The sequence below is a fragment of the Ambystoma mexicanum genome, chromosome 2q (assembly GCF_040938575.1).
Source record: "Ambystoma mexicanum isolate Mex_15411 chromosome 2q, UKY_AmexF1_1, whole genome shotgun sequence".
Lineage (NCBI taxonomy): Eukaryota > Metazoa > Chordata > Amphibia > Caudata > Ambystomatidae > Ambystoma > Ambystoma mexicanum.
The window spans coordinates 228,084,572-228,110,839 of record NC_090924.1 but is presented as its reverse complement, the minus strand read 5'-3'; the positions used below and the strand labels follow the sequence as shown (position 1 = coordinate 228,110,839).

Here is a 26,268-nt window from a genome sequence, read left to right as displayed (position 1 = left end):
GACAGCATGTTGGTCGTTCAATAAAGGAGGATGCAAAAGGGGGATGTGCAATTTTAAACACGAGTGCAGCAGGTGTGCGGGTCGGCATCCAGTTACGGATTGTTTTCAGGCAGGGGACAGTGGGTCAGGGCGAGGAGCGGGGCAAGGAGGTGGGGGGGAAGGACCGCATGCCAGGTAAATTGGGGTGTTCTGGTAGGTCAGGTTCCGTTTATCGGAAAAGGAGGGGGGTACATGGTTGATGAGAAGTCTTGGGGGGTGATCTAAAGGGGGTTGGAGAGGGGTGAGGAGGAAGACGCTTAGGTAGGGTGGGGAAGGGCCGCAGGGGGGATGTAACTGTGGAAATTGTTAGGGGTGGTGGCAGTTGTTTTGGTGGGCATGGACGACGGTGGGAAACCCTCACGCTTGCCGCACTAAAAGGTGAGTACGTTTCAGGCTGCATGGACGGAGGTGCGGGAGCCGCTGGTGCAGCTGAAAAAAAAAAAAAAAAAAATGGAGCAACGAGGTAAGGCTGCTGGAAGAGGAATTTATATGGAATGGAATGGACTGCATGGACGGGGGCACAGGTTTGGCCCCTGGTGCAGCGGAAGGCAAAGAAGGGGCATGCAGGGACCGGGGTGCACTAGGGCCCCTGGTGCAGGCTGGAAACAGGTGATAATGGAGGCAAGGAGCTTGAAGATTAGTTATAGGGAATGGACTGCATGGACGGGGGTGCAGGTTTGGCCCCTGGTGCAGTGGCGAAAAGGATTAATAAAGAAAAGGGCCTGCATGGACGGGGTGCACGTGGGCCCCCGGTGCAGGGTGGGCAACGGAGGGACATATTAGTAAGGAGGGAAGGTGGGGGGGCGGGATGTCTTTAAATACATTTTCAGTAGGTAGCAGGAGTAGTTGTAGTTATTAGGATGTTGTTGTTTGTTTCGTTTGTAAGTGATTTTGTAATTTCTTTTTCAGAACCTGCTAGGAGGTCGGGTCAGATGTCAGAAATCTGGTTTGTGGGACATTCTATGGTTAAGTGGGTGGGGAAAGAGGCTGTGCAAAGGGTTGTTGGCAGGCAACTGGGTTGCAGCTATAAAGATGTTGTGGTAAATTGGTCCGGGTTTAGGGGGCTGCGATGGAATCAGTTGCTTCCTATGTTGGCTGGGTTGAGGGAAAGCTATGGGCCTCCAGATAGGGTGATTATTTATGGTGGGAAAAATGATCTGGTAAGGGATATGGGTGTGGTTCTTCTTAATAAAATAAAAAGGGATTTTGTTATGGTTCTGAGAAGTGTGGCCTCAAGCATCTGGAGTAGGGTCTAAGTGGTTGCCGCGGAGAGTTTGGAGGGGAGCGAGAAGTGAGGGAGCGATAGAGCGGGCTAGGAAGGGGATAAACAGAGATATGGTAAAGTTGTGCCTCGGTGGCGGTACAGGTTATGGACCATAAGAAAATAGGCTATGAGGGTTTCATGATCTTTTGAGAGGATGGTGTACACTTCTCGCTTTTTGGGAATAATCATTATCTGGCGGACTGGGGCTCTTGGCTGGGAGATTGGTTAAGGAGTTGGAGGTAAAGAGTACTGGTGGGGGGGTGGGGCAGAAAGAACACCTCGGTGGAGGGTTTTTCTGGTGCCGGGGGCATGGGCCTTTGAGATGTGGGGGGAGGGAAGCACAATGGGGGAATGGCACGGGAAAGGATGGGGTGGTGCTGTTTGCACAAGCGGGCCACCCCGGAGATACAGGTATTGAGCCTGGAGGGGCATGGCCCCGGGCAGAAAGCGGGACGCCTGGAAAAGGGGTAAGGAGACGGTAGGGTCCAAGGGATAGTTAGGGAGGAAGTGGCTTTAATTAATTATTTAATTGTTGGGGGGAAAAGGAAAATGTTTAATTATTTAATTGGTTGTTTAAAATAGTTCTTTAGTCTATAAGGCCATGGAGTCAGGTAAGCGTTTAATTGTAAGCTTTGGCCTGTCACATTAAAGCGACCTTTTCCACTTTTAAATGAGTCTGGGTTTTTGTGCAGTAAGCCAAAAGAACACTGAGCTGAATGTTGCCTGCCGTGAACCCTAGTCAAATGAGGATGCATAGGTTTGAATGTGTGGTATGGATGCACCGTGGGAAAATAGCGTAAGAAAAATGCTACAATTTACGCACACGGTTTGGATCAAGGGGGAAAGACTGGAAGACTCAGATGAACTAAAGCACCGGATGCGACATCCGGGTGCCATATTGGAACGGAAAATGGCGCTGTTTGTGCTAGAATGCGCCATGTACCATTCCTCCTAGTCTCGTGATATATCCTCTTTGCTGTGTCTTGTGGGTGACCGGAATGCTGCACCATTGAGAGGCCACTGCCTGCCAACCCTTCCCCAGAGCCCGCCAGTATTATTTTTTTTTTAGAGAGAACACATTCATATAAATATTTTACTCTGCTGGTCTGGATCAAGATGGCAGTGTTTTGCTTTTACAAAGCTTCAGCTCCTACAATACATCATGGGAGATATTTAAAAAAAAAACGACTCTATGGATTTCCACGTAACCAAGAAAAGAAACACCTATTCCAGTGCTTTTCCTCCCCCACTAAAAGTAGTTTGTAACAATCCATTCAGCGGTTTGGGCTGTTGGTGGGAGCACACGTTTTTGCATTTTTCCCTTTGGGAAAATCAATGCAAAAAGTCAAAGCACACCTTTTTTGGTGCTTTACAATGTTGGAAGTGTTGGAAGGAGTTTCACTAAACATTTCGGTTGTTTTGGACCCGGGCTAAAACTGTTTGGCAATTTTCCTTCTGATTTTTCAAAAGGGTCAATTATTAGCTATAGAATTGTAGGAAATGTAAATGGATACACACACACACATGCGCGCACACACGCACGCACGCGCACACACACACACGTACCACAAAGAAGCACTTACTGTATTGGGTGTCCAGGATATATGAACCACCCAAGAGATCTCACCACTGCTGTACACAACTCCTGTTTTTTCAGGTCCTTCACTTGAACTGAGGGTGTCCTGTTAATAATTCCACTTAACCATTTTCCACATGCATTCTTCTGGGTTCGTTTGCTGACACGGCTTTTGAACATCTCCAGGACCACCACGAAGAACGCTTCAGTAGTGATTTCTGGGGCACCACTGCATCGCCTGCCACCAGATTGTGCTTCAGTGCGTGGGGCACCCTTTCAAACCTCGTGCGTCCACTCTTTACCCTAGCACCACAGGTTTGGAACCCAACCTTGCAACTCTTGATTCCCCATCACCCTTCCTGAATCTCTACCCTCACCTCTCCCTCCTTCCCTGATCCTGCTTCCGGGGTACCTTTGCTTGGCGGCTGCATCTTCCTGGTGCCGTCCCATATGCGTGAATCACGCATGCAGGACTGTGGACAGGTCGCCATTTGGCAAAAGGCAGCATGTTGGGAAAGTGTTTATGGCAAGAGCAGGTTGAGTGGATGGTTATCCATCCATGCGCATGGTCCCACCCTCCCGCTTGAAAAATACCTTATTTTCTCTTCAGCATGCATTATTCACTCTACCCGTATGGTGCATTAACCAAAGGCATTACCAGCGCAGAATTTAATGTTATCGATTTAGGATTAATGGTCCAGTTTCCATTTTGATGCCTTTGGATATGTTGTGAGTTGCCAAACCTTTTCCAGATTTTGCATCACACTTCTGTATTGGTGGACGCTAACATTTCCACTTCAGAGTGCCTTCAGTAGGGATCTGTGACTGTGGGCAGTTGTGTGTTTGTGGGTGTTTCTGGGCATTGAGGAGATGTCTGCGCTGGTTTTCTCCGGCTCTATACATCCCCTCTAGTTTGTGTGGTTAGGAGGGGAGCAATGGGCCCCACGTTCTGCTTGATGTGGGAACGAGGTGCCTATGACTTCTTTCACCATCTCATTGATACCATGCGGGCATCGTTTATCTCACAGACGTGCTTGTGTCTTGCCAGTCGCTTCATCAGCCTGGGTCTGCTAACAAAATGACTGTTGTGTCCAGAAATGTACAACTTTGTGTTCCCGAGAGCAATACTCCTTCTTCTAACTGTGTCCGCTTTTATTAAATGGTGGTCATAGTGGCGAGCGTGCCTTTTACTCCTAAGCCAGAGTGATGCTGCTGGCTGAATAAGGCCTTCCAGTCACTGACTCCATAGTGGCAGGAAGGATCTGGATGCCCTTGTCGCTTCCTGTCTAGATTTCGTCCAGAATTAGTGCATCAGAGTCTTATACCAATTGGACCTCTTAAGGAGTCACAGGCTTCGGGTGCAGGGTCAGAAAGTCTGATGGGTCTCCAGCACGTGGGTACAATTCAAGTTTCTAGTGATAGACTTACAGCTGAAGCCTCCACTTCTTGATTAAGGCTGGTGGCTGTGGATCTGTGCCATGAAAGATGGTAAAACGTGGCTTATGCCAGCTTTGAATTGATGCCCATGCATGAACACGTGGCAGTGTTGGACCCCTGCATGGAACTGTTATGGCTTTTCTCTCTGTCTGGGAGTACCATTGCTTGGAGGGGTGAGTGATCTGGTGGGCTATGGGATGGTATAAGGCTTACAGGTGCTGTATGTTTGGGTGAGTACAGCACAGCCTCGTCTGGCATCTACAATGATGTCTGTGTCCTTGATATCAAACTATCCGTCGTGGAGTCTTCTTGGTGGCATTCTGTCTAGTGTAACTCAAGTGTGACTTTGGGCAGGTGGTGCAGTGATTTGGTTCAGTTAGTGGGGCTAGCTCCATAAGAAACCTCATGCAGCAATTGACCATTCCATGAAAGCTCCATACTTTGGTACAACGTTCTTTCATCGCGGGATGTTTTTTCGCAGGGATTTATACTGCACATTTTTCAACAAAAACACTAATTGAATTGGGGGGTTAGAATAATATATATTTGGGGTGTGGGCATTCGGGAACATATACAAAATGAAAGTTGATGAGGGTGTTTGAGCAGGGAGTCCCCCAAAAATAAAAAATAAAAATTCGATGAGTTTTTTCGTTGAAAAATTTGTGGTAAAAAACCCAGCGAAAAAACATCCCGCGATGAAAGGACATAGAACCAATACTTCAAGGTTCGATTTTGGTGGTGGGGCCTTTATGCTGTGCTTTGCTTTCGGGGGGAAGGTGGTGACTCTTTTGCACCGAAAGATGTACCCGGTACCCAAAGAACACGAGCTGGCATCTGAAGAATTTGCGTTTATCTCTGCAAAATTTTCGAGGACCGTCTTTTAGTCTCTCCAAGATGGCTCCCATACTAGGTAAATGTTCCTCTTCTGTCTGGAAGTGCATGAGGATGTTATCACTCATGCTGAGGGTGCGTTTAGGCCATCTACAGTATTGACCGTGCATTATACTCCCAGTCAGTTCCTTACAGAGATCACACACGCATACACACACAGGCAGGCCACTGCGACTTAAGATTTCTCCTTTATTTACAGTAGTTGCGTTGCAGTTGCAGGTGGTCATAGATCACATAGTACTTCACAGAGATGCACCTCCGCTATGTGCTCTCACTCACAGCTCAGGCCCAACTGGCATTCACAAAGCATTTATAAGCATCAGGTTCTACCTTTCTCCTGATCTGCACGGACACTCTGCATTCACCAATATTCTAGGAATACATAGATAGCCAACAAGACAGGCCAGAACCCACATTTTTCTCTTTTGCACAGCAGACAGCCCGGCTCAGAATACAGACAACGAATGTTGGCTAAAAGACGTACACAGCAGAGGAGATGCTGACGTTCAGTTGCCAGCGTCTCTGAAGTCCTAATACATGGAAAAGGTCATCCTGGGTTGTTAGTGCGTGTTCAGTTTTATTTGGTCATGCCATGCTTCATTCTATTTTTGTGAATATTGTTACACCTGCTAAGTCTGCCATCAGATGCATTGTGTGTGTGATGTGTCTTTCCCTGTGGATGGTGAACTGGATGGACCCCAGCCGGCCCATAAGACTAGGGGTCTCCAAACAACCCTTTAAGATGAGTAGCAGCACCCTCAAGATAGATGGGGATGCATATTCATACTCTTGCACCAAATAATAATGAAAACCCAATAGTTTGGCAACGTGAGTTAAGTGAACATCAGCAACCGCTCGATCTTCCTTCTCATTTAAACTCCACTTAATTTCATAAAAAACACAACATTTATATCAAAAATTCGTCATCACGGACGCGCAATCTTAAAAACCTAACATGCAACGTGATTGGTTATAGGAAGGTAACTTTAACATAGGTACTATAACTGTATGTGGTAAAGGGGAAAGGGGACTGGATAATCAATGTCAGGTGGGGCAACTAAGCCCTTTCTCCAAAATGCCACTATAAACGTCACTAAAAGTACGACGTCTCATTGGTCCTACTCAGTGCTTAATTTGTAAAAAAATAAGTGCCAGTGCCCAAAAACTATTGGCCCCATAATGCTGGCCGCGGCGCCCCATGTGGGCTCGGCGCCACCCTCAGCACAGGCGCGGTGTCGCACTCAGCGTGGGCACAGCGCCGTCCAGAGCACGGGTGTGCCTGCCACGCTAGTTCAGAACTAGACCTACCTAGATCGGCCCACCACCAGCCCATTACACTGCTGCTGCTCCATGTCACATGTTTGGTGCTGCAGCAACTGCTGGCACAGGCTAGTAGCAAATACGCAACTAAGGCATGCTCCTCCTGTAACTGCACCTCGATGCCCCCGGGCTGTGTGAGTGCTTTAAAAATGCAAATAAATAAAAAAGCATTCTGTTTCAGTCACTGTTGCACTGTATTTGTCTTTACCCCTTCTGCCCCATCTGGCAGTCAGTTAAATACACCAAGTATTGTTAATCGGTTACCTCCAGGAAGAGCACCCTCCCCTCAGCCCGTTCTTCAGTCACCTCATCCAAGTGTTTTGTATAATTAATTTACTTTCAAGCCCTTATCGTCATCACAACTCATAAATTCATCCCCCTTCACCCTTCCTTCAAGCATGAGCATGGTGTTGTATTACTTGGAAAAAGTCATTTCTGCAAGACATTGGCCCTCATTCCGAGGTTGGTGCTAGTCATGGCGCTATTAGCGCCATGACTAGCACCAATACCGGTACCGCCACCGACGTGGTGGTATGGGGACTTACTGGTCCATTCCGCCCTTAGCGGGACCGGTAAGTCCCCATTTGAAATGCCATTCCCCATTCCCATTTGAGCCCCCAACGGTACCGCATTGACCCCGATATCCCTTTGCGGGTACCGTCCTTAACGCCTGCTAAAACCAGACGTTAAGGAAGTACCCACAAAGGGACGTTGGAATAGGGCGCAAATCGATTACCAGCACCGGTGTCATTACCAGTGCCCGGTATCCCTTTGCGCCATTGTTGTGAAATCAACGGCCTGTGCTACTTCTGTTTTAGGGCCTCTTTCCTCCTTAACACATATTAAAAAATTAAATATGTTTTTTCACCCAAATTCAGGAGCTAAAGGAGAGTGCATAGTCGGATATCTCCTTCCCACTGACATGTTCTTGGCATACTTCACTAAACTGCGGGGTGTAACAGACACCCACCTCCCTATCTGAGGATTCCTCTATGAGGATTGCATGTGCTCTCATTCAGAGCACATGCTCGGAGTGTATTGTACCCAAGTTAAGGGGCCACATCTGGTGTATAAACCGCACATCACGATAGAAAACATGCGCTGGAATTATGTAAAAAAATGACAGCAAAATACGGTTGAGAATTATGCACGCATACTCAACTAGTGCTTTTATTTATGACGACAGATTAGTGGGCATGTGCACCATGTTAATCCCTGTCTAGTTTCCATGTGTGTATCTTTAAGCTGAAATAGCATTTCAGAAGTTCGTCTTTGCATGGACTTTTCTCGCGAAGTGCAGCTGGTTCGGTTTCGGCCCAACACGTGCACCGTTCCGGGTCCCCTCGCTGAAGCTCGTTTGTGAACTAATGAGGCCGATAACATTAAACGGAAGAACGGAAACACCCAGGCAAAAATTCACAGTTCATGTTTTGCTTAGATGAATGCTACCCAGGGTCGGACTGAGGCATATAATTGTCTCGAGTCGGGCTCGGCACCAATGAAAAAGTGGCCAAAGTTGCAAATGACAATTCATTCCTTTTGTGACAGACACTTGTGGGACCACGCTGCCGCCCGTCCCCCTCCCGGTCCTGGGCTTTGCCCTGCCTGGCCTCAATCACTTAGGCTACCTTCCGTGGGGCCACCACCGCCACGGCCATGCTGAGCCTGATGATGACAAAAATAGTAGCAAAGTGATGGGCCACAGCCGCCACTCAAAATAAGTTATCTCTTTTAAAACCTACTTTCTGTGGGGCTGGGCCCCGGCCACCAGCCCCACAAATGAAAAAGCAGGCAGAGGGGGCTCCAGGAAGCAACTAGGCCGCACCACGCAGTGCAGCAGGGCAGGGTCTCTCTCTCACAAGTCAAGACCGCCTCCTGTGGCAACAACAACACGCCACCATGTAATTTCACTGGCTCAGAAGAACAGCCAATGACAACTGCACATTCTGTGTTGCTATACAGAAAGTATCAAATACTGCATAGTAACAACAGAATGGTAGTTTTCATTGGCTGTTGTTTGTAACAGTGTGTTGTTCATTGCTATTGCTGGCTCCTCCCAGGCCCAGCCAGCCAGGGCCTGCAACCTGCAAGCAAGAGAGGGATCGAGATCAGAATGACAAATCCCAATGATTTATAATCGAAGCAAAGCGAAGTGGAAGAACAAACAAAGGAATTGCACGGGCGCTGGCCCTGAATGAGTTCCGGTGCCCAAAAAAGAGTGCCGGTGTTGGGCACTGCCAACCACCCCCACAAATTAAGCACTCGTTCTACTAACTATAGGACCCTAGATTACACGGTCCACTATGATTCAGTTGGCATAAACCAAACTCATATTTTTCCACTTGTGCTTAGCAGAATGCAGAATAACCAGCAAGGTGCAGGGAGTTAGTCTGCACCCCAGCTTCCCTCCATTTATTTTACAATCATTCATCACATCAGTGGTCATGTGTCAATTACTTCTTTGTAGTTTGGCCTCAAGTCTGCTTCTTGGTCTGAGAAAATGAAGGAGTATGAGTATGGCAGGGATCCATGCGTAGGTGTGAAAGTCTCATCCCTTCCTGCCCGTCTTTCCACAAGATCAGGACACCATGAAATCGACCTCTTCTTAGTGCAAATTCGTGTATTTGCTTTAATTCTGCCAGGCACCACCCATCTGTGGCTTATCTTGACCTTTCTGAACAGCATACTGTGTTCTTTTTCTCTTTAATTGTATCCACTGTTGGCCTTTTCCAGCCTGATACGACCTTGGCTTCTAGGCATGGTTACCTTTAGCTGGGTTTCTCTCCGTCTTAATTCTCGATATGTTTGCTGCAGCACTCTCCTCTTGAGATCCTTAGTAACCTCTGTTCAATTCTGCTCATGTGCGTAGTGGATTTACACTCATCTATAAAGTGCTTTTTAGGTATATATATGTATAGTTGGCGCTTGCCGCAATCTCTTTTACTACTAAGCATAATCAAGCTTCACAATTTCTTTGCTTCTTGCGGTTTCTTGCATCTGTACACGTTTGCTCTAACTCAATATCTTCATCGTGCATATGGCATACGTTTCTGCATCTTGACCTCAATTTCTTCATCTTAGGCTCAAGATGTCACTTATCCAAGGTATCTCATCTCTTTGTCAGTATTCACGGGTCATTATATCTTCTATATGTGCGTCCGTCCGATTTCTTATGACGTCACCATTCGTCTTCCTTTAATATCTTCTTGGCTTCTTCGGGTATTACATTCTGCCAACCGTCATTTTGTCTTGCCTGTAGATATGGTTTTCTCAATGGGTACCTTACTGTCCAGGTTTTCTTAGGTGTCGGTACTTCAATGGGTGCTGTTACTCTTATAGGCACTGGGCAGAGCCCAGCTGCGGCTCTCTGCTGGTTTATCTGTTCGTCATACGTCAAATATTTCAGTGTGAATGTACCTGGCACTTCAAAGGGGGTGGCTGGAATGCAGATGACACTTGGCACTTCCTCTTGAATGGCCTGTTTGAGTAGTTACATGTCTACACATATGCCAACTTGTCTAGATGGTTTTGAGTTCTTTGTTACTATAATTGGTGACATGCTGGGGACAGGTCCTTGTCATTGTTCTGTGGTACTGATCTTTTCTGAGACTCTTAGGTCTTGTTCTGCTCTGGCATGTTTGTGAAACTGTGTTCTCTGGCTTTATGGTGGATCGTTTTTTCAATATGAGGTTTGCCAAGCTGTGTTTCGTGCAGCTGGTTCCAGTGAACATGCCATGAAACTCTTAAAGCAGTTCATCCAAAGCAGAGTTATGCATGCTGAAAGTAAACTTAATAAGGACCAGGTAGTCTGCAGGCATGCAGCTGAGCAGCATATTCATCCAAGTCTTGGCAATAAACAATTTCCTGGCAGACTTTGAGTTGCAGCTCCAATTTGAAGACTCATAGAAGTGGGATTGATGTGTTTCCCCAGAAGATGAAAATCTTGAACTTTGTGTGTTTTACTGCCGGAATGGTACAGAATCCAGAATTCATCTGAAGCTGTATTGTTTAGCAAATGTGTCTATTTCCATGAGAGAAAAAATCTTCACATTGGCTATCAAGGTAGAACATTTCTGAGGTGTACGCCACCCCGCGTCGACAGCATAGATGTAGAATATTTGCCCTTAGCTGGGCAAAAAGGCTGTTGTGCTTGTTGCATTAGTGACGTGGCACCTTGCACTAGCAGCCAGCTAGCGAGTGCATCGTGAGACCAAACAATTGCAGAGCTCTTGGGGCTCAGGATGTTGCTTATCACTGATATTGACCATCCCCTGAGCCAGAAATTGTAGGTTTATGCCATATTTCGCAAGTCTACTGACTTCTTCTTTCCGCAGAGAGTCTAGCCATGGTTGAGGCTCTACAGTCTGCCAATTTATCACTGAGCACTATTCACGAAAGGATTTTGTAGCTCAATCAACATGCACATTTGGTTGACTTGGATATGAATTTCTTTTGGTGGATGGTAACTCACATTAATTTGCCAAGTGTCAAATCCTCATGTGTAGGTTTTCGAGTGATTCATGTCGTTTCTGATGTGCTTAGTGGGGGGGGGGGAGTTGAACCTTTTCAGAGTCTTGCTTGACCTGACTTCACACATGGGTCCTTTATCCATACACAGACCTGCGTCACAGGGTGCAATGAACAGTTCCCTCATGACATCTGCTTCCAGCAGGTTTAATAATCCAGTCAATAAAGTGTACTAGAGGGGATAGAAGAGACGTCCCTCAGTGTATATTTTATACAGCGCGTCAGATGCTTCCATGGTTCTTGTCCCACTCAGGACTCAGTGCTGGTTTTGTGTGTGATGTTGGGGTTAGATTCCAGGCAGACTTTTAAGAAATTGCCTTGATTAAGAATCTAATCTCCCAGGGTCAGTGAAATATTTAGTACACATATATTTTGAAGTAGTGTTGGCCTCTACACCAGGTCACAACAAGTGGCTGGTGATTCAGACCAAGGAGGGTGACGTGTAAGTTGTTCAATGTACTCAAAACATCCTCACTGACAAAGAAGACAACTGTTTTTCAGTCAATCGTAGAGTTTATTTCGGCCCGACAGGCCTGTATTCATTGGAAAGTAACGCGGCTTTTCCTTCTGTGCTCCCCGGTCTGACTAGCCAAAGACGGATACTGAAGAGATTCCGGAAGACTGGGATAAGACGCCTGTCAAACAGCTGGTGGGGAAAAACTTCAACAGGGTCGCCTTCAACAAATCCAGCCACGCCTTCATCATGTTTTGTGAGTATCAAGATTTTGATTTTGCAACAAGAAATGTCCTTGTGCCGAACTTAATTCAAACGACAAACTTACTTACACATAGCAATGCCCAGTGTAGGGTATCCGGTGATGTTACCCAACACTTTTTTCCCGAACACTTTTTTACCGACATTTATATTCAGTATTTTTGTAAAATAGATGGGGGTGGGGTAAAGGGGCAAAACTCTTAGAGAGGTGGTTGGGGAGGGGTTGGAAGCGGAAACAAAAACAAAAAATACTGAATTTCTTTTTCGGTACAATCAGCTCGGTAAAAAAAGTTTTCGGTAAAAAAGAATTCGGTAACATAACATAGAACCCCAGTGTAGTAGTAGTAATAATAGTGATATCAACAATAATACAATATTAAACTTCAGCTTCGTGAAGGTGTTCAGCAGGTTGCCTGGCTCCCATTTTGATTGCAGGTTGGAGAGAATGTTGAAGAGGAGGGTTGCTGTGTAGGTCCGCTGCCTGCACTGTTGCTTAACATTTCAGAGCAGAGAAAGCGGTAGAAGCAGCACAAAACCTGGGGGCTCTGAAAAACTCCATGCGGCAGCATTGCAAGCATTGGCAAAGCCAAGATTTTTTGCTTTTATATAGCTAACTTCTTTGATCGATGGCCCCCAGCTACCCAGGTACTTGCCCCATTGCCAAAGATTGCTTTGATGTGCTCAGTCTATTCACCCATGTATTGCTCTCCTCTGCTGCACATGGCCCTCTAAACCTTCATTGCGAGGCAGGAGTATGCAGTCTGACCATGCACCCGCGCTCCGCTCCTTGAAACTGCTGGTGCATGGGAAAAGAATGTAGTGAACCTCCCTTTTCTCTCCTGCCCAGTGGCATAAAGAGCAGAAGGTCACAGAGAGAGAAGAGTGAAGAGTTGCTGCATTCTAAAGCAAAACAAAGGAGGTGGTGCTGCAAGGTTTAGCACTACTCTTAACCTCTGACATTGCACTGTACAACCATATGCAAATCAGGTTCGGTCCCATCCCAATAGGGCCATCCAGCTCAAACTGCTGGCTCACATGCCTTCTGCACAAGACCACAAGCCTCCCCAGACATGTTTCAGCCTCACCAGTGTGAAGTGGTTTGGGTCTCTAGGATCACAGGCCCGGAACCCATGTCTGGGAATACCTGTCCCACTTGGGGTGACTAAAGCAAAACAAAGGAGGTGATTGGGGAAAGACATATGCAAATTGGGCTTGGTCCCACCCCCAAACGGGTAGTCACACCCGAACTGCTACGTCACATCCCTTCGGCACAAGATGGGGTCAGACCAAGCCTGATTTGCACATGGTCTTTCCCCTTTCTGTAATGGATTGGCAGATGAGGAACAATGGTCTGGAGGGTTGCCCAGAGCATTTGCCAGATTTTTAAAATTTATTCTAAACCTTCCTGCCTCTGCCTCTTCGTTTTTGCTTTGTAACCCTGAGTGGGACGGGTATGCCGAGACGTGCGTACCGCGCCTGCTGGGCCTAGAGACTTAAGCTACTCCTCACTGATGATGCCCAATGAGACCAAAACATGTCTGGGGATGCTTGTGGTCTTGTGCAGGAGGGATGTGAGTCAGCCGTTTGGGCTGGACTGCCCTTTTAGGGGTGAGACCAAGCTTGAGGGACACACATGTAACCTACCAAGCCCTCATTTAAATATACACTCATTTAAATATACAGAGCTAAAATACTCTCTTGTAACTAAGTCATTTTCATGCAACAGCTCCTCGATGCCTATGGGCTGCTAGTGCGCTTTACAAATTTAAACAATAATAAAATAATAATATGGGGCCTGATTCAGAGAAGCATTTTACAATGACACACTCTCAATGCTCTGTGAATCAGGTCCATGGTCTTTCCCCTTTCTGTAATGGTTTGGCAGGCGAAGAATGCTAGTCATGAGGGCTGCCCAGAGCATTTGCCAGAGGTTTAAGATTAGTTCTCAACCTTCCAGCCATCACCTCATTGTTTTTGAGTTGTTGCATTCTGCTAGGAAACTCACTGCCATGGTTTAATGTGGAAGCAGAGACGGCTGAAAGAGTGACGCTTCCCATAGAATAAGTTATTTCGTTGTGTTTGTTCTCAGTAGAGGGACTCACACTTTTCCAAATGATGAAGCAACTGTGCAGCACGACGTAGTGGTGTTTTCCTCGTTCTGCCCGCTTCTCTCTGCCATTGGCAGCTGGAGCATGGAAGAGAGAATTGCAATAAAAAAACAGTAAAGCCAGAAGTAGAGTCACTTGTTTGCCCTGCAATATTTCCAACCAGTCATTATATCTCATGGAAATACATTTGTTGGGGAAACAATATTCATTTCTCCCACTATCCAGCACTTTCTCTTGAGTTTGTTTGTATAATTATTCCAATGCTCGAATATGTTGATATTGCTGATAAACAGGAGATAAAAAACGTTGGTCCCAACAATGTTTTTTCGGAGATGTAATGACTTGGCGCCTCCCAGGCTGTGCCTGCTACACCTGTATAAGACACAGGGCACAGGAGACCCATGCCTTCCTGGGACACCTGTTACGAGACGCATTTCTTTATTACGCTGCCCACAGCGTGTTATGCAACATGGAACAATTATTAGCAGCAGAGCACAGCCTGACATTACAGAGATATATACCGGCCTCATTACGAGGTCACTGCCAACCCTGTAACACTGTTTTGGCTGCCTGAGATCCCGGAGCCACCAGGACATTCCAAGTCCCGGCGGCCCGGGATCTCAGCTGACGGAAATCGTAAGTCCCCATCGGACTCTATGGGAGAGGGGAGACGGAAGCACCGGCACCGTTGCTAACGGTGCCAAGGCTTCAGGGAAAACGGTGCCTACCAGGGCCGATGCGCCCAGCAGGTCAGACTTGTCGGGCGCAGAGGTCCTGGCAGGAACAGTTGTAGTTTAGCGGTCTGGAATGGGTGCCGGTCCGTTGCTAGCGGCATCCTTAATTCTGGACCGGCAGACTTGTAATGAGGCCCACTGTCATCTTATTTCCAGAGCATGCTGGAATGTAAGAGGGTGTAGGAGTAAGAGTTGGACACAACGGTGGCATGCTAATTGGCAAATACTTTTATTATTACAAAACATGGGGGGGGAATTGGAGAAAAACCTAACTGATCCTATCTGTAAGAGGGGTTTCCCCGCCTCAACAAAACTAATGAATGAAACTGTCTCTGTCGGAATTACCAAAGTAAAGTTTACCGTCCTGTGTCCAAATCCTAACCTATCCCACACAAGCTAAACTTAACAAAAGGCGAAAAGGGAAATGTCTTTTGGCTGTCAACCTGCAGCCTGGCTCTGTAGTTCCAAACAAAAGTTCCAAAAAAGGTGTAGAAAAGCAAATAAAAGTTCCACAAGACTCAGGGGGTTCAGTCCCTTTCTCCAGAGTCTTTCCAGCTTTATCCAACTTGTCTCAGTGTCTTTAATGTTCATGATCAGTCTTTATCTTTACTTGGCAAACCTGAGTCCCAGGCCTTGCCACAAGGAAGACTCGGTTGGACGCCTTAGCCAAGCCGTTTGTGGGTCCCAGACTCTTTGTGGGAAGACCCGGCTCGCAGGTGCGGCAGTGGGGAAGAATAGCCTGGTTTACTATCTTCCAAGCTGTGCTGAGGGTCCCCAACCCTTTCTCTCAATTGCTGTGGGTTCCAGAGCCAATTCTCAGTACCCCTACTCTTGATCCACTCTCCTGACAAGTAGGGTACTCAATGTTCTTGGATTCTCAATTCTTTCTCTCTGTCTTCACTTTTTCCCACAGCTTTGGTGTACTCTCCTGCCAAGGACTCCAAATGTTACTGGTGTAAACAAACTTTGTATTCCTCTGGATTATACTTCAGGGTGTATTTCCCCAACATGGCTCCCAGACCGCCTAGTCAATTCTAAACTAAGTATTAGGCAGAGCACGAATAGTCTACACGCCACCATATTTTAGCTCTGGGATTGCCACGTGTATATGTAAAGTTTGAGTTCCCCTTTATTACTGGTGGGGATATGTGCTCTTGATATGGGTCCCAGACCTCCTTCACTTGGCTATTCACAACATTCTCTTTATCTAGTTCCCTTCGATCTGCAGCATTGGTTTACTCTCCTGCCAAGGTCTGCGGATGTCACTTGAATCTGTAAAGTTGGTATTCCCCTTTGTTGTTGGTTGGGGTATGCCGTCCTGATATGGGTCCTAGACCCACTTCATTAGGTCACTCTGCCCCGGTAAGTATTCCTTCTGTTCTTCGCTCTGGCCCCTTTGTGATCTCTGGGTCTCCCCAACCTTGGGATTAGACACCCTTGTACCTGTAGGGTCTTGGCCATCACCTTCTGGTTGTTTGTGGGTCTCCCAGGAGCCTCAGCAGCTTCTCCTGTGCTCCGGGACCTTCTTCAGACTTCTGTGTGTCTTCCCTGCAGCTTACCAGTGGTTATGTTGTATTTCAGTCACCAGCGGATATCTTCCTTCTCCTCTGGTCTGCCTTCTGCGTCGTGGCCTTCCATGAGCGTGCTTCCCTCCTGGACAACTTCTGCCTCTCTGCACTGTTGGTCTGCACAGGCCTTGCCAAGCTCTTGGGTGTGCCTTGAATGCAGACACCATTGTTCTCTTCCCTCTCTGCCTTTAAATGACAGCTGACCAATGCGATTACTAGAAAGGCTTGAGCCTTTGTTCTTCTCAGTGATCGTCATTACCCAGGGCCTATTCCTCGTCCCAATAGTTCATGTCTGAGATATAAAACGAAAACATTTGGGAATGGTAGGTACTATGGAATTGGAGGGGGTTTGATAGATGGTGGGAGAGTCAAAGGGATACTGCATTCTCACAAGATGGTCTCTACTTTCTATGAGGTCCCCCCCACGAGTTCCTCCCATTGAGTACCACCCACAGGGGGACTGTCGGGTAGCAGCCTCACCTCCCTGGCCTCATGGAAAGGAGCTCACTATCTAAAGTAGTGATGATACCGCAGGATTTACCATAAATGACAACACACTCTACCAGACAGTCTCAATGAAAAACTACACTTAGGGCCTCATTACGATCCTGGAGGTAACCATGGCGCTATTAGTGCCATGGTTGCCTCCAAAACCTTACCGATTCCTCCATGGTGAATGGAGCAATTACCGCCCCATTCCAAGGTTGGCGGGGGCGGTAATTCCCATTCACCATTGCCCTTCCCCATTCCCATTTTAGCCCCATAGGGCTCAATGGGAATGGGGAAGGTGGTAATAACGGTACTGCAAATTGTGGTACCGTTATTACCTCTAAAGTCCCTTTGCGGGTCCCGTCCTTAACGGCTGGTTTTACCAGCCATTAAGGGAGGACCCGCAAATGGACCTCGGAATTGGGTGGTAAGGAATTACCGGCACCGGTGCCCTTACCGGTACCGGTAATCCCTTACCGCCCGGGTCGTAATGAGGCCCACAGACTAGTAAAAGGTGTCATTTTTGTGCTTCTGTGGATTAATGGATGTAGAATAATGTGGATTGGCAAAAAATATTACAGTGTGTACTTTGTTCAATATATGCAGCAGAACACATTTCTTAATAGTAATTGCTTTGCCTCAATTTGTTTGGTTCTTTCAGCCGTGGGCTTTGTAACTCAATACAATATGTGTGTTCTGGGATTCCTGATAGGTCATTGTGTTTGCTTCCTTATCATCAGATTCTTTACAATGCTCTTGAGAGTAACCATAGATTCAAGGTGCGGTACCACCTATCCATGGAAAGTGATGATGTTCATCAGGCCAGGGTGCTGGTGGGGGTTAGGAGTTTTTAAGGGGCCAGAGTGTCTGTGCTCTGAAGATTTTGTAACAGCACCTTGGTGATTGGTGCGAGACTGGATGAGGTTCATCTTGTGAATTTGGATCGGTGTTCCGAGATACATGTATTTGTAAGCTACATAGCACATTGGTCATAAAAGGTCACATATTGAACATATAACCTATATGACTCATCTCACAGATGCGTATTCAGAATTTATAAAGTGCGAACCTAGCTGAGAAGCAAAGGAGCATTGTTTATAGGGGACACACCCATGGGCTACAGGTTTTGTCAGTTTCATGGGTGGTAGAGGTAGTGAGTAATGGTAAGGGGATCAGTAGTGGGGGAAGGCCCTGAGGGGCGAAGTTCTTGATATTACCCAACATATCTGCTCCAATATGCAGTTGACATGATGGGTGCCGGAGCTGCCAGCAGTGCTCTTTTTGTGTGAATGAAACATCCATGCCGGGGTTATCAGACCGTCATCTGAATCTGTTTTGGTGACATAAGATGGTGGGTTGGGAGGGAGCTGGAGGAAGCTGGAGCAGAAAACGCCATTTATGACATAAGAAAAGGCAGTCTGGATTTGCTCAAAGTTGGGTACTGCTGTTGAGATGTAGGGCTGAGATGCAGCTTACTCCAGAGGTGTATTTCTACCAGTTACAGCTGCCCTGCGAATGTGCGACTGGTTGCATGATGGGCTCGAGATGTGCTCAATGTGACGAAATTACTACTGCTCTGCAGGAGTACACGGATGAGTAGTGGCTAAACCTCTTACTCCACCCCAAACTACTACTAAACCAGCAGTGATTACAATCATAAAGGTGAAGCAAGCACAACTTGACAATTATAGCTCCTTCACCTCTTTTGGTAACGTGTGCTGAAGGCGGCTTTATCTTCAGAAGGTCGGTGAGATGATACAGTCTCGAAACGAAACAGCAATAATATGGCAGTTCCAAAATCAAAGAATTTCCCATGAAGGTTCTTTAAAAATAGGGACTGTCATAAAAAATAATCAATGCAATGAACTAATATAAACCACTTAAAACACACCCTGTATGAGAAACAGAGAATGCAGACTTTGGTGTGAAGACACTCTTGGGTGATGAGCAGGTGTGTTCAATCAGGAGATTTTGGCAGCAATACCAATTGTTAAACAATATGTATTGGAAGGTAACGAAGGGGGGCTTAAAAAACCATAAGGTCCTTTAAAGTGGACCAGGGGGACATAGCAGCTTCTAAATACAGTGGATTGTGTCTTGGGTGCTCAACAGCATCAAGCCAGGCTTTTAGATGCTTTCCTGCAGTCAAGCCGATGTTGAGAGGGGTGAGTAGTTTTTTTCCAGCGATGAGTAGGTGTTGAGTTGACTTTGAGATGGGGTGCCAAGTGAGTCGACCTCGCGTTTCGGATGATACTAGTCTGAGGGTCCCAACAGGTCAAATTGCAGTTGAGTTGGGTTGAAGTAATGCTTCCATTGTTCTGAGTCAGCGTATAAAATGATGGCTTTCAATGGTTCAAGTTGGCTTTGGAGTCATTTCAAGGAGGATGTTCTGTTGGGTTTAGTGCCTGACCGGGATGCGGCAAGTCAGATTCAGTGGCAGTGCTCTACACTGGTGTGAGATGGCGTCAACAGAGCTTGAAGAAACAGGTGAGCAGTTTGAGGATCAATGAGTTCCTAAAGTGGTTCACGGGACCTGTGACGGCTTAAAGTGCATACAGCATGGTCGAGGCAGCTCACAGATATCCTGAGGTAATAAAACAGCATCTAAGCTACTTCTGGACTTCTGGATTGCTGGGTGGACCAATCCAGGGTTTTCAGAATGTGTAGAGTTCTTTAGTTCCAGCTTCGAATCCAGGAAGTTGTCGGCACCTACAGGTGGTCCTTCACCTTCAGTGAGGAGGATCCTGATTCCAGTGTACAGGCAGCAGAGGGGCCTTGGTTCACAGCAGTTAACCCCACTGTTCCCTGGTTATGGTTAGGGAGCATAGCGCCACTCTGCCTTGGATGCTTTCAGTCTTTACATCTTTGGCAGAGGACTTTGGAATGGGCTGTATACCGAACATGGGTCCACTGATTCTTTTTTCTTGTCTTGAGAGTCCAAAGATAAATCTACTAAGGAGGTGGTTTACCCTCCGCATAAAATCAAAGTGTTACATGGATTAGTCCAAAGGAAGCCTGCATTAAGGTGTCGAATCCAGGCTGCCATTACAAGTGTCTTTTACCTTCTGACAACATACCCATGGAGGGCAGGACATTGTAGAGAGCCCTAAAATAAACCATAGCCTCTCTCCTCTGGCTAATCTTACTGTGCCACCTCACCATGTCTGCTGACTTCAAAGGGACTCCAGTGGTTCTGCATCATGGTGAGAGGGTGGCTTCGTTATGTCAGTGCTGATTTTGAAGCACTGATTGGGAGGGGTTCTCCTGGGGAGGGTTCCTGTGCCTCAGGAGGAAGGTGTCAACCTTCCTCCAGGAGGATCAAAAAGGCAGCAACCTGGCCATTGTCTCATATTGCAGTTGTGGAGACAATCAGGCTAGATGGCTAACACCCATTAGCCTGCCATAACCAAGCCCTGATGACCAAGCTGGCACTAGTAAGATATCAAATTCTGTGGCTGTATAATTTTGTGACTCTAGGGGTCACCATGCTACAACCAGACATGGCTTACATTTAGAGTTTAACGGGCAACCATGCTCTCTAGATTACCAAATTATTATGATTGAAATCAGCCGTGCAGAGAATAAAAAATCCACCTATGCCTGCTATAGCCCTGGGTCCTAGCAGCTGAGTCAAATGCACATCTGACCTTTGAACTTGCCTTGTCACCACGGCAGGGATGGTGCTGGGGCTTCAAGGAGGCTAGCTCAGCAAGACACATTTTTGCACTGTAATTTTGATATGGAGCATTTATGAAAGGAGTGTCTGTTTAGAGAAACATAATTAACTGCATCACTTTAAATAATAACAATCGAAAAGGCTAGGGCTTTTACACCCTCACAGATGACAATCAATCACACTCAAGCAGCCCTATGCAGTTTGCAGTCCAGTTGTATTTGCATGAGCTTCCCCAGTCCACAACCCTGGGATAGAACCTGATATTGCTAAACCATATGCTCTCTGTGAGACTGGAATGCACGGTTAGGAAAAGAGGGAAGGAACGTGATTGGTTTATGCTTTGTATAGTTTGGTGGTCAGGCAGACAACAGGGCTTTCGTTTGGACATGGCCAGGCTCTTGATTTACTTGCCCACTCATTTGAGCTAATACGATATCAGTTGGGAACTGAGATGTGCAATGAACCGGGCACTGGGTAGGGTGCGGGTATAAGCAGGGCTTCAGGTTGGGTTGGGTTTCTGTCTGGGCTGGTTTCTGATCTCCTCGCTTGGGTGAACTGGACTCCAAACTACGATGGTCTCAAAGCTGGGATGGGTTCTGTGCTGAGCTTTTAATAGGGCAAATATGATTCGCCAAGATTTCCTTGATGGCAAATCAAGTTTGCGCAAGCGCATCTCAATGGTGTTCCACGCATCTTGACAAATGATCAATTTTTAGGCTTTCTGAATGAAATATAAGGTAGTCGGTGCACATCTGGGGTGTGCATGGTCACATCCTGATTTGCTGCAGTGCACATCATTCTGAATCAGGCCCTGGCCCTTTTCCTCAAAATCCCTCCAAACCATTCGCCTCAGCTATTTCCAGCATATTACGTTGGCGCTGCATAGCAAACCATGTATTAGTATCACACCATGGTGATCTTTGTCTTACAATTCACAAACTAAAATGAATCTGAGGCTTCACATAGTGAATATCTTTAATATTCATTTTTTTTATAAGTGTTGTTCTACATCCTGGTTTCTAAAATAAGATTTTGAAACGACAATAAAAAGGCATGATGCAAATCTCATCAACCTAACTCGTATAACTTCAATGTGATTTTGCATTTGTGTTGTTGCAGATGCACCATGGTCCAAAGAATGTCAAGACCTGTTGCCCGTCTGGGATGAGCTGGGCAGGAAGTACCAGCACCATCACAACATAACCATTGGCAGAATAGACTGTACCGCCAACGACATCCAGCTCATTGTCCTGGATCGCTATCCGTATGTTAGATACTTCCCAGCTGGATCAGACACCCAGGTCAGTGGACCTCACTACTTTATGCTACTCAACCTCATTAGGTTTTGACTCATGTGCCACCGAGGTATACAGTGGTAATAACGAAAAATAAATAACGACAAACATTTTCAATGACACCTGAATAACGAAAAAGAAAACGACATTTTTAATGAAAGTATATGTGGGGGTGTGGTAAGGGATACAAAAGGGTGGGTTGGCTTGGGGGGGGTGTTACTAAAGCTGGGGAAGTGTGGGGGCCGGGTTTGGGAGGGACCCCCCAAATAAAAAGAAAATAATAATTCAAAATGTTTTCGTTATTTATGTGTCACTAAAAATGTATGTTGTTATTTATGGTGTCGTTTTAAACACATGGAACGACACCCAGTGGAGCAAAAACGATTGGTATGGATGATGGTAGAAGGCAAGGATGTACATCTTCCATTGCGTTGTTATCGTTCCTTCCTTTATATGTTTCCAGCAATGGGATTCGCTGAAAGGTGAACATTCTGCGTGTGCCTTGGTTGCAGTTGGTCACCTGCTGTCAATGTAACGGAAAGAGCTCTGCGTCTTGGCCCAACAGTGTTGGGTGTACTCTAGTGTTTTAGTTTGAAGTGTAGAGCTTTTTTTGTGTTAAACCCATTAAGGATTGTTATTCCCTGTAATAGTGAGAACTTGATTGCCGCCCTACAATCAAGGCACGAAGTGTATTGGGGCATTTGGCGCTGCATTTCGTGCATGACAGCCCTAACCTTTTGGCTTTGCCAATGCTTATCTCTAGGTTACTTTTGCAGAGGAATATACAGTGTTCTGTTTTTGTTAATTAAGGATGAAGATCCATGTAAACACAGCTTGCTTCAGTGGAGTGCAATGCACCCACCGAATAATATTTGCACTGAACCTATTTGTATCCATGCGGTAACATGCACAACTGAACCTCGTACAGTGTGCCATCACTGATTGGCCAATCCACATTCATCATGCTCACTTTAGAAAGGGTGAACACCTCTAAGAGGCATTAAGCCATTGCGCAGGAGTGAACCACCAGGTCCTGTTTTCCCCGCAACATTTAAATGCCCTCCCACCCACTGCTTCACCTTAATTCTTGGAAGAGTCCATGTGTAAATGTGAAATACTGCATTCTGTTGGATCATTCTCTTAGTCTGCTCCCTGTGCTTATCTGCTCTGGCAACAGGTGCTCCAGGCCTCCCATCTTCACAATGCTGTTGACTGCAGTAGGAGGCAGGGTAGTTGGTGGTAGATTGGTTGTCCAAACAAGTAATGACACCATAGCCAGGCAGGGGGCTTTAATGGGTTATTAACACAGGAAGATGTGTATCTATTAAGTGGTGAACTATGACTGTAGCACTCTGGAGGTGGGTAGCATGGGGCAACACATTTGTTAACAGTTTGGGGGATAGGACTGGCAGGTGGCAGAGGGCGCACTAAGATAACAATAATTGGTTGTCCTGGATTGGCTTTCATTTTGTTCTCTTCAGGCAAAACAGAATTCACTTTTGGTGTAACTGCTATGAGGCCCTGTGAGATTTTACTCTGTTCATTCTCGAAATTCGAAAAAAGGGTAACAATGGAGGTGGCAGTTTATATTTGTATTTATTTGTGAACCAGTGCTTTGCACCTTTTATTGTTTTTGAACAGTTCTGGCCAGGGGTTGAAGTGTAGGAAAAGAAGCAGTGGAACTATGTTCCCTAATGGCCTGCCCCTGCTCCCCACAACCCCATCAGCGCGCCCCCTCCCACGCACAATGCAAACCCCCAAACACATGCATTCATTGCAGTGCACTGAAAGAGCAAGTTTCAACTTCTCCCTACACTTTTATTTTAAAACAAAACCATTGGTTTCGTTTTAAAATAAAAGTATAGGAACAGTAAAGCTTAATTTAAAAAAGTAGAGGAGCACCGCTCCCAACCTCTTCCACCCACTTCGACACCGGTTCAGGCCTCTTTTAATTTGTAATTTTTCAAATGTAAGAATCAGTCCTGTTCTATATGCTTTACAAAAACCTAAATTCAGTGAGAGGAAGGCATGTCCTTATTAATTTACCACAATGATTTTGTCAAGTCTGCCCCTCTTACTCTGTACAGGCTCTGGGAGATTCTAGTGTGAAGAACACCCAAAGTGCTTCAGGAGTAGTTGTGTTCGTGAAAGCTATACAAGGACACACAATTGCGTCAGCTTAAAATAAAAAGGGCAAACACAGACACAAAAAAATGGTTTGGGTCTATTTGACCTAAAACAGTTGACTTAATCACATTTGATTGGATTTTTTCCGACCTTTTATTCAGTCTAAAATGTGGGGGGAGACACCCCGCAAGATCCCCCAGCTCCCCTCAACCTAATCTATACCCTTGCACACTCCATATATATATATATAATTACATTTGACTGAAAAAAAGGTCAAATAAATTCGATCAAATGTTTCAGATCAAATGTTTTTAGGTCTATTTGCTAATACCTCAAAAAATACATGTATCCAGCAAATAAGCTGTTTGTGCATTCACGGTTCTGACAGGGCTTTTAAGAACAACAACCTAGATGTGTAAGGCGATGAAGGGCTGATTCTATGCTTGTAAAGCACACTTTCTAAAATGTATATCTTTAAGCAGAGTAGAGGCTCTGTACAGCCCCACCCACAATCACATAGCCTAGCAAGTAAATGAAGAGGCATGCTTTAAGGGTAAAACGATTCATTTTTAAACTGTGTTGATGTCTGTGAGAGGTAATGCACTGATTACTTACTGGTAATCTTCATTACTATGAATCCATAGCTTGCTTATTCCCGCCGTAAACAACATACCTCTCCTAACAAGTAGCTTCTTAAAAAAGCTCAGTCTTTTTTGCTCCTCCCCACTTGGGGGTAAGGACGAAAGGGTGCTTTGTGGGGGCGGTGCTGCCCCACCACATCCTGTGCCTCACATGTCAACTGAAGTTCATAGACTTGCAAATGATAGAGAGTGGGGGAAGGAATAGGAATAGGAGGAGGAAGGCAATGGAATAATGAAGATTATGGGTAAGTGGGCAGGCATTACCTCTTTGTCTAAACTTCCTCACACACTCCTAAAGAAATGAGGATGTAGCAAGCCTCTAGACTTTGAAGTACATGATGATAGAAAACAAAAACTGCTCTAAAACACCTACACATATTAACAAGAGAAAAAGATGTTATAGAACAGCCGACTGTAGACCCAACGAGCAGAATAGTTCTATAAACCAAACATATCCATACAAAAGGCCTGAGTGGAAAGTGCTGCACAAATAAACACACACATCGGTATCTATCTATCGATCTATCTATCTATCTATCTATCTATCTATCTATCTATCTATCTATCTATCTATCTATCTATCTATCTGTCTGTCTATCTATCTATCTATCTATCTATCTATCTATCTATCTACACACACACATACACATAAACCCATTTGCATTGGGGAATGTTCTTATTACAGAGCCTAAACAAATATTAACATTGATAAAGCTGTCAACATATTCTAGAATTCTGCCATGCCCTTTGACCACATCCATGCAAGATATTGGCAGAAATTAAAATGAAAACATTTGTATGAAGATGTGTGACAAGATATTATACAGCACCAGCAAGTCTGGGATCTCTTCCCTGGCAAATGAAGGTGGCGCACAATAAAACGCTTTTTTATTATTACACAGATTCATTTTTAGGAGGCCTCCAACCCGTATCGCACCCAACCTCCACCAGCACCCCTTTTCACAATAGACCAGGGACCAGGCTGGTGTGTTGGCAATGAAACATTTATTTTATTATTTTAATGTCTAATCAGAACAAAGAGATGACAGCAGCCACTAATGTTGTGGCAGCACAAATGCACAGACTTCTAGAAAGTAACCAGATTCAGAGATACTGTAATGCCACACCAATTTTGTGTTATGAAAAGCAATACCAAATAATTTCACTCAAATGATTGCAGGAATGTTAAGCACACCCCCTGCGACAATGGAAATATATGTTTTCTATGATTTAATATTACTGCTATGGGACACCACACAAAGGTACTTCAGGCTGCTTGCACTAGAAGACAAATATGGCTTCAAAACAGACTAGCTAGCACACATAGGCATTCCGCTTTTAACACAGGCAACACATGAGCAAGAAAAATAAAAAAATAAAGGGCATATAATTCAAATCCGTAAGCAGGGTATGATAGAGGAAGAATGATAGAGTAGGAAAAACGTTTTTTCAAAGGTGAAAAGAAATATTTAGAAAAACGAAAATGCAATTCACACTGAATTTTGCTGGAGCTGGAAATGACAGGCAAGCTCTAAGCCATGAAAAACAAAGGAAAAGCAATGCAAAATCCAAGCTCAGAGTATGAGAGAGGAAGGGGAATACTATAGGAAAAATGCTTTTAAAGGTTAAAAAGAAATGTTTGGAAAAACGAAATTGGAAATCCCACTAATTTTGCTAGAGCTGAAAGTGACACACACGCTTTCAAACAATGGGAAACTCGCATGGGAACTCCAGTTTCAATGACAGAGGCACATAACAGGGAGACTTTGAGCAAAGGGATTACTCACAACAACAACATTGGTCTAGGTTCAAAATGACAGATGAAAATAGGAATTTGTTTTGAAACACCCTTTAACACATA

At 45.5% G+C, this 26,268-nt stretch overlaps 1 protein-coding gene across 1 annotated transcript in view; it reads left to right on the top strand.

The window, feature by feature from the left end:
* PDILT (protein disulfide isomerase like, testis expressed) overlaps window positions 1-26,268 on the top strand; it is a 286,134-nt gene that overhangs the window by 121,290 nt on the left and 138,576 nt on the right. Inside the window, exons 8-9 of the mRNA XM_069646703.1 lie at window positions 11,644-11,764; window positions 21,464-21,645. Of these exons, the coding sequence (XP_069502804.1) occupies window positions 11,644-11,764; window positions 21,464-21,645 (303 nt within the window). The remainder of the gene's footprint in view (window positions 1-11,643; window positions 11,765-21,463; window positions 21,646-26,268) is intronic.